At 40.6% G+C, this 9,260-nt stretch overlaps 1 protein-coding gene across 1 annotated transcript; it reads left to right on the top strand.

Annotated features, from left to right (window-relative positions):
* The first annotated feature begins 243 nt into the window (after positions 1–243).
* Positions 244–6,684, top strand: LOC103480482 (uncharacterized). Its single transcript, XM_008435439.3, has 2 exons — positions 244–2,865; positions 5,438–6,684. The coding sequence occupies exon 2, from the start codon at positions 5,512–5,514 to the stop codon at positions 6,184–6,186; it is 675 nt and encodes a 224-aa protein (XP_008433661.1). The 5' UTR covers positions 244–2,865; positions 5,438–5,511; the 3' UTR covers positions 6,187–6,684.
* Positions 6,685–9,260: the final 2,576 nt, after the last annotated feature.

The following is a 9,260-nucleotide window of genomic DNA, read 5'->3' as shown; positions in this document are numbered from 1 at the left end:
TTAATACTATTTAACTAAAACAAAGTTGTACTGCAGAGGTAATACACCTTCAGATAGGCTAGTACATAGTCAGTTCAATGTTCTGTGGCTTCAAAACAATCCAAATCATTATACCTCCACTGCCGTGCCTGACAGCAGGCATAGGGTTGCTGTCCTTATATGTTGTTCGTTTTCACCTAATAAGGATCTTTGATTAAGGACCAAAACATGTTTTCTAGGTGGTTTCAGAAAAAAAAAAACCTTTTTGAACTATAACCTGTTCCGGTTTTTCCATGTGCTCTCTTATCGTCTTGTTGAGCTTGTAGAGGCTTGTTTTAGGTGTAGTTCTGGGCTTTTTTTTTAGATGCATTTGGCGAGAATTGCCCCGTCTTGCCTCTGGGTGCAGCTCCTATGAATCAAGATTAGCAACTGTTTAGAAAGGTTTCCGAATGCAAATAGTGCTGATCGCCATGGGATCGTCTGAAATTGTTATGAAACACCTGGAACACCTTCATCCCTGGGATCTCAAGGGTAAATAAACAACAACACAAAGCGAGTTCTCACACGTTGTTCTTTATTTTAGGCTGCTTCGTACGTTATCTGAGGATCAAACAATTTTTTTTTTTTGTGTGCATGTTTTGATATTTGAAAGCTGACCGACCTGTTGTCTATTTTTCCCCCAGGCCCGCAGAGCCGCCTTCAAATTAACTTCCTTCCAATGAACAACCACTGCGGTAGGAAAATAACCGCTTTTCCAAGTTCCGCTCAAGTCAATATAATTCCCAACGAGTCTTTGCAAATCAAGCGGAAATCAAACGAGCAAGTCCATTGCTCATTATTGGGTTTTTGTTGTTGTTTTGTCTTGTTCAAACCCCACTTTAACTACAGTGGAAGTCCACTGATACCCTTCAAAATGAGGCTTTGTTGTAGATTATGAAACAGCTGAGTGTCTTTCCATCCATCACTTGTCTATACCCACAAATCCTTGCAGGGCTTTGGGGATTACTGTGGTGGTCATGGGGCAGGAGTCAGGGCACAGGGGTGTCAGACTCACTTTCATTGTGGGCCGTATCGAAAATCTGAATGTTTTTGAAGGGCCGGTTGTGGCAGAACGTATCGATAAAGCCAATGAAATTCTTAACTTATCAACGAACAGCTGTTGTCGCATTCAATAAGTATCTAAAATGAAATCACATTGAGCATCTTTTCACAATGATCAGTCCATGCAGGACTTTGTGGTTGTTGTTTTTTGTGGTTCTTTGCAGTAAAAATCACAGATTTTTGTGGTGCTAATTTAAAATGACTTGTAAGGAATTTTTTTTTACGATATTTGCGCCAATGTGTGATGTTAAATGTGACTGTTTATTAATCATTGTATTGGTCACAGACTATAACTTGACATCAAGGAAGGCTGAGGCAGCAGTTGCTCAAATCCAATGTTTTAGGCCAATTTTGATTAAAAATGTCAGTGAAATCAGAAAAAGTGTTGGGGATCTGTTGATTTTGTGTGAACTTTGTGGATTTGCGAAAAACTGGAGGGACTTATTGATGTGATTTGGAGTCTAGAGGGAAACATAAAAAGCTACGGCAGGCCAGATTTGGTTCTCCATTTAACAAATTGACTCACCTCTTAGCAGCTTAAATAAACTGGTAAAACTATCGCCACGGGAAGAGCTATTTTAAACAATCAAAGAATAAGTTTTTGATTATGTTGCCAGTTGTGGTTTCTCTAGAAACCAAGCAGAGAAAGCGTACAGCAGAGCTTTCCTGAACATGCTGTCCTATCTTTTGCAGATGTCAATAATTAACCAGTTTACACTTTACTGCTTACTCTTGACGTACCTTAGCACTCATACTCAGCCCTGTTGACTTTTGATCGTGAAACTTTCATTTCATATCCACGTGAAACGTTGAGTCATCTTTTCGCGTGAAACTCCAAGCTGACCCTCTTTTCTTCAGTTGCCTATTTATAAATGCATTTCCTAATGAAAACCCAGATGTAAGTTGACTGGATGTTTGTTGAGCGTAAGAAAATATCAGTTGGTAGCTTCCTTTTACGGGTAGGAAGATCTCGAGAGTGTTGATTCCTCCCTCTGTTTTTCCAAGGTTTCAGTCTTATTTATCACAGAACCTGCATCCTCAAAGCAGATTCGGATCCTATTTGTCGGCCTGATCAAGACTGTTTAGCCCCCTAACTTTGTGAGTCAGATGTTTTGAAGTCTAACAGAGATTCCCGTACTTCCTTCTTTAATAATGTGTGTATAATTATTCCTCGCTTCAGGGAACTTTAAATCCTGCCACATTTCCTGGATAAGTTCACTTCCTTGGGGTGAGTAAATATCTGCTGATGCAAGCCATTTAAAATGATTATTAGGTCGTAAACCATCCTATTAGAGTAAACCGTCCTATTTGCACTATTAAACAGGATTGTCTCAACATCAACAGGAGCGCACAATAAAGCGGAGATATCAGTAATGACTCCCTGCTTCGCACTTGTAAACCACAAAGCACTGACTGTGATGAACCGTAACAACATAATGTGCGAGTCGAGCACTTTAAGTCATGATAAAGAGACTGGGATCTGTCATTTTCTGTCCTTTGTGTCCCGGTTACCTTGTCATCACCAAGGGTTTAATTACTGCCAAGACAACCAAGGAGACACCTCATGAGGGACCAGACGGAGAAGAGGAGAGAAACCAGGTGCGGCGGAACCAAAACACGGGCTCAGGCTCGTAGCTTTGGAATATCAAAGCTTTGGCTCGAAGGCTCAGAGGCGAGAGGTGATCTGTCTCAGCATGACAACGTTTATGGATGCGTGTGACAGGGAAAGTACCGATCCTGGGAGGAGGAACTAAAGAGAGCTCTGATTGAAAGGCTCTGCTGCAGGTGAGTTTCCGTTTTATCTGCTTCATGGAAGAGGTGATGCCATTTCTTTTTTTTTTTTATAATCCAACCACTTTATGTCATTTTGAGCTCACAGTTAGCGACTTCTTCTTCAAGAAATTAACACATTAGGTCATGTGATGTAGCTTATTTTTGCTCTGATTGCACAGATGTGTCTCTGAAATGTGAGAGGAAAGACTTTCAGGTTGCCATGGGGTGATGCAGAGGAGACCCAATCTCCAAAGCAACAATCCCAACTCCCACAACCACCCTCTGCACCACACAGGGTTTTAGTTGTTCCCATGTGAAAATGGGAAGCAAACAACAAACAGCAGGCGCAGATGTGTCGCTCTAAGTTAAACAAATCTACAAACAATGTAATGTTGTGCTTATTTCTACAGAAATTCAAAGGATTGATGCAACTTTACCTTATCACTATGCGTTAACAAATACGCATAAAGACATAGAGCTTGTTTCTGACTGCTTACAAGGTGTTTGAATTAATTAAGAGTCCAAATTTACTATATGTTACGAAGTCATTTTTGACAGTGATTGTGCCCGTTCGGTTTTTACTTATGAAAGAAAGTCAGATTTAGGATGTCTGTGAATGAACCGAATCTACTGAGTATGGCAACAAAGTTGCAGTAGTTATTATTTCCCAAATAAAGGTTAAGACAGACTGGCTTGTTAAAAAATTAAACAAATATAAATCTGCGATGGGAACAGGTCCATAGAATCTGGAGGTCGGTAAATCCTCTAAAATTCGAATCCCTCCTGCAACAGCAAAACTATTTAAGTTTAGCAGTTTTTCTTATCAAATTACTTGGTGACAGAAAAAATAAATCCTTGTTTTCCAGATCTGTGGCCTTATATAACCAGTGACTGAAAATGTTCCTGTTTGCCTTGGACAGTCACCCCATTGGCTTACTGGCTCATTTGACATACACCAAACACTGAATCATGCCTCACAGTCTGTGACTGCTCATGTTTAGACCCCTTGGACTCACTTTTCCCCGTTTAGTTGTTGATAATGAAGAACATATGCGAACCCTTCTATTATTTCGTCTGACAGCCGGCTCTCTTGTCGTGTTTCCTTTCGGTCAGTGCAAGTTTGCAAGGGCAGTTTTTACTGTAAGCTAATTTGCATGTTAGACATGACACCGGTTAAAAAGATGAAGTGATCTCATCCAAAAACAATAATTTCATTGTCAGTGGTGGTGTTCTGTGGAAGAAAATATAGTTAAAAGATGCCAACATCCCCAAAAGCTAAAGAGTAATGATCTGCTGCTAGCATAAAACAGCAAGTTTTTCTTTTTTTTTTTTTTACTCTGATGTTGGAGGTGTGCTGTCAGAACTGTGGTGGTGAATCTGGTGGGTTTGGACAGGATTTAGTATTAATCTGAGTTCTGTCATTCTGAATTGTTTTCAGTAACGTATAACTGAAGGGGGAAAATAGCAAAAATAGCAAAAATAGCAACCATGTAATTTTCAGATGCTAATATTTGATATATTTGCTAGTACATTAAGATTTTATCATAACGTCACATAATGTAACATTGTGAGTTTACGCTGATGTCCACATTATTTGTGCACACATGGTCCAAAATTAATGGATGAATCTGGACTGGGTCAACACATAAAAGACAAGCTAGGAGATCATTTTTAACTGAGCCTTAGCGGAATGAGACAAAGACTTGGTTTGTACAATTTCTTTTAAAAACCAATGAAATATGAATGCTTAACAGAAGGAAAGTAGTATTTTAGAACAAATATTATTATTATTGAAAGAATAAATAGTTCAAAATTTAACAGAGTGAAAGAAGTATGAAGTCAAATCTTTTCTGCTTCCTCCACCTTGTTTATTAACTTTCACACAGCGTTCATGCCAAGCCTGGCACTTTTTATTTTGTTTTCTTTTTCTAGTACTGTTTCTTCATTGTTTTTGAGCATATCCATATTCTGCCATGGTCAGGACAGCTGCTGACCGAATCCAAAGGAAAAATGTTGAAAGGCCTTTCATGAATCCCAGAGGACTGGTGATCAAGATCACTTTTGAAGATGACAAAAGTGATTTTTTTGCACCAAAATCAAAGAAGCATAAACCACCAGGTTCTCTCTGTTGTTCTCAGATCCACTTGAAAACTGAACTTCCCCATTTCCAGTAATTATAAACCACACAGCGCACAAATCCCCTTCACCAGCTCTTCTCAGACTGTTTGTACTTCCCCGCAAGATTTCTCATGTTCAATGAGTCAGTGAACGACTCCTGCGGATGACTAAACCAAAAGTCAGTGAACGTGCTCCAACACAGGTCAACGTTTGGGGAAAGGATTTCAGTGATTTACTAATTTTTGTTCACAACGCTGCCTTTTCTTTTATTTTCCCCCATCCTGTGCAGTCATGCATACACACACACACACACAGCATGTGGAGGGGCTAAGAAGGGGAATGCTGTGACTCATGATGCAAATCTGTTGATTTAAGTTGTATAAACAAAGAAGTCATTCAGGTGGAACAGATGCTGGCTAGAAGCTATAATTTCCTGGAACACTTCTAACTCCTTTTCTCATTACAGATTTTCCCAGTTTTTGGAAAAGATCCATCCAAATATTTCCCCAGAGTTCAGCTGTGTTCATCCGTCCTCCAGGCATGCCAGAGGATGTGGTTCCAGGATCCCAGCTGGAGGAACCAGTTAGTACAACACCCTTTCCCAGCACCAGCCCCGTGGAGGCCGTAGATTTAGAGTGTCCCATTTGCTACCAGGAGTACAACCAGTACAATAAAAGCCCCCGGATGTTGGAGTGCCTCCATGTCTTCTGCACAGAGTGCCTGCAGAGGATCCAGCTCAACCCCTGCGACCCCACTGACCCCCGCGGCGGCCCACAAGCCATCCCCTGTCCCCTCTGCCGCCATTTAACCCCTCTGCGCACTGGGAATGCCCTCGCTTTGCCTTGCAACTCCCAAATCATGTCCAGGCTGCCCCGCGTGGCGGCCTTCCGGATGCCGGCGACAGTTTCCACACGCGTGGCGACGGTCACCCAGAGAGTGGTGCTCTCTCTGGAGGGCGCCAGCAGCGACGGCGGAGGCGGCAGGGACAGCCGCTTCATCATCCTGCCCACCGTCAGCCTGCAGGTGCAGCAGATGCACCCGGACAGGCCGTACGGCGCGGCCACAGACCTGGTGGGCGAGGAGGGGGTCATACAGCAGAGCCGGAGGACCCTGCTGTGCGTGCAGCTGCTGGCCGTCATCTTCTGGGTGCTGTTCGTGATCACCTGCGTGGTCGGCGTGGTGTTTGGACCGCACTTGTTCAACAGAAAATTCTAATTGGGTGGGGTCGCTTTGGTAGCAGATGCTCCTGACATAAAGACAGTATGTGAGTGGTTTCTGTTTAGGCTGATGAAGATTTACTTAAATACCTCATTGTGGAGAGGGCTGCACAGTGGCGCAGTTGGTAGAGCTGTTGCCTTGCAGCAAGAAGGTTCTGGGTTCGATTCCCGGCCCGGGTCTTTCTGCATGGAGTTTGCATGTTCTCCCTGTGCATGCGTGGGTTTTCTCCGGGTACTCCGGTTTCCTCCCACAGTCCAAAAACATGACTGTCAGGTTAATTGGCCTCTCCAAATTGCCCCTAGGTGTGAGTGTGTGTGTGCATGGTTGTGTGTCCTGTGTGTCTCTGAGTTGCCCTGCGACAGACTGGCGACCTGTCCAGGGTGTACCCCGCCTCTCGCCCGGAACGTCAGCTGGAGATGGGCACCAGCAACCCTCCCGACCCCACTGAGGGACAAGGGTGAAAGAAAATGGATGGATGGATGGATGGACCTCATTGTGGATGGTTGGTGCTATTGCTGCTTTTTCTTTTTTTCTTACACGGATGAAGAGCTCCCTCTAGTGTCACATGGCTGTAATAGATTCTACACATCTGTTCTTTGGCTCTTTGGCATAGTTGGTCACTTCATTCGATGCACTGTGCAGGAATTATTCCTCAGAGATTTTGGTGTAAATTGACTTTATATCACCACAGCTGCTGCTGTGATGATATAAAGTCTGCTGTACATCCAGCAGACTTTATTGGGATGAACAGCGTCCATCCCAATAAACAGCGTCTGCTGTTCATCCCAAAAGTGCTTTACTGATGAGAACAAAGTAGCCATCAGAAGATGGGTACACTGTGTCCATGCAGAGAGGATGAGGGGCAATTAAAAGAAGTTCACAAGTGGCTATTTGAGGTTCTGTTGTCCTTCTGTCATCTGGAACCACTCTGCCTTCTCCTCTGACATCAAGTCCTTTCTGTCCACACAACTACCTCTCAGTGGACATTTTCCCTCTTTCAAACCATTCTCTGTTGTGCATCAAAACCCCAGTAGCAGGCACAAAAAAAGTCATGTTCAAAGTGACTTTAAACCTCTTCGTTCCCCAACCTAAACTTCAGCAGATCTTCTTCACTAGGTCTAGATGCCGTTGTGATCAACTGATTTGCAGTCTTAGTGAAGAATCAATTAGAGATGTGTACCTAATAAAATGGCCAGTAAGTGAAGCTTCCTATTTAGTGACATGTGATGCTTAATGATATTATAACAAAAGATGTATTTGTACCAGAACTGCTCTGCCAAGGATTCCTGCCTCAACTACACAAAATGCTGCAAAGTATCCTGAAGGAATATGTTTTAAAAAAACTGATTTTACTATAGTAAAAAAAAAAAAGGTTCATTTATGCTATTATTGTAATTATCATTATCATCACCATTATTATTATGACTATTATTACTACTACAATGTTTATCTGGCCTGGGACCCATTTAAAATAGTCTGAGGTGAACAATGTGAATATGAACAGCAGTACTGATTCTGTAATGTCATTTTTCTTTTTCTGTATAGTGTGTGTGTGTGTGTGTGTGTGTGTGTGTGTGTGTGTGTGTGTGTGTGTGTGTGTGTGTGTGTGTGTGTGTGTGTGTGTGTGTGTGTGTGTGCGCGTATTTTGTGCTTTGAGTGTTTTTTATTTGTTTAAGAGAGACACATTTATTAGAAATGCTAATATTTGGAATAATCAGAATTAGAATTTCTGAGGAATTTTAAGTGACTATAAAACTAAGGAGAGAATTTAAAAAAAAGAAGAAATCTGAAATTTGTTGTTTGGAGGGTTTTCTGAGCTCTTGTTTGTTTATTGTTTTTTTCCTTTAGTAAAACTCAATGTTCATGAAAATGAAAACTGTGATCATTCCTCAAATTAAGCTGGTTAAACAACACTGATGAAATTAAAAAGCTTAATTTGAAAGTATTTTAACTCATATAAACTATGAGCTGCGACTGAATCTCTACTTGTTCCTGTTTATGCGCAAGCTGTGTGTTTTCAGCGCAGCTAGCGGTTATAGAAAGTTAATAAATTGAACATAAGGCAGATGATTGATTGAAAATACGCTTTTATCTGGTGCTAAGGAGGATATTGCATTAATACTGGGTATTAAAAGCTACCACCCAGCCTGCCTAAAGCAATTTTGTAAGCAATTTTCTAGATTCTGTTGCTAATTTATGTGAATGAGCTAAAAGATTTTTTTTGTGAGTTTAAGTTTTGTAAAAACACCATCATCTCATGTCTGTAGCAGACCTGGGTATAACCAAAGCATCGGCTGCTGAGGTCCAATAAACTGTTGTTACTCTAAGAGGCGCCTTGGCGGTCATTTTTTCCTAATGCCACATTTGGCACAGACTACTGCTTGAATATATTTTCTTCTGGTATAAATTTGATAATCATAGGAAAATATATATATATTTTATGTCTTCTGGCAACAGCCAAAACAGCTGAGCAATAACACATAACCAATCAGAAGGACATTTGGTAGATGTTGTTTATTACCCCGATTCATTTTATGTTGTCCCTTCATTATTTAGACATAAAAGTGTTTTTTTTTTAGATCAGTATAGGCATATTGTGTAATTGTAGTTGTCAACTTCAGTTCTTATTGAAACCAATATTCAGTAAATATATTTTAAACCCCTTTAAAATGTCTTTGTATTTAAAATGTATGTTAAATATATGTGACCCCCCACCCCCAAAAAGTTCATTTTATTTCTACACCATAAATGGTTGGGTATTATCATCCAAACCCAGGATGCAACATTTTTACAGCAATCCTGATTCTGACCAGTTTTTTTTGTTTACATTTTGAGCAATTAGTAATCAGACATGATAAAAAATACAATTCAGGAAAAAATATCCTGAAACTGTAAAAAAAAAAAAAAAAACATTAATTAATAAACATTTAATTATATCCACAGACTTTGAATGAGATTCAATGACACAGTTCTCTTTCTTTAGCTGTAAAGCATATAAAATACTTGAAGACAAAAATGATCAAAAGTACATAATCTTATCAAACTATCTGTATTTTGATCAATATAACAAA

Source organism: Poecilia reticulata, chromosome 18 (genome assembly GCF_904066995.2).
Source record: "Poecilia reticulata chromosome 18, P_reticulata-male-v2, whole genome shotgun sequence".
In the NCBI taxonomy this organism is placed as follows: Eukaryota; Metazoa; Chordata; class Actinopteri; order Cyprinodontiformes; family Poeciliidae; genus Poecilia; species Poecilia reticulata.
Note: the sequence above shows the minus strand (reverse complement) of the source record. Positions and strands in the feature narration are given on the sequence as shown.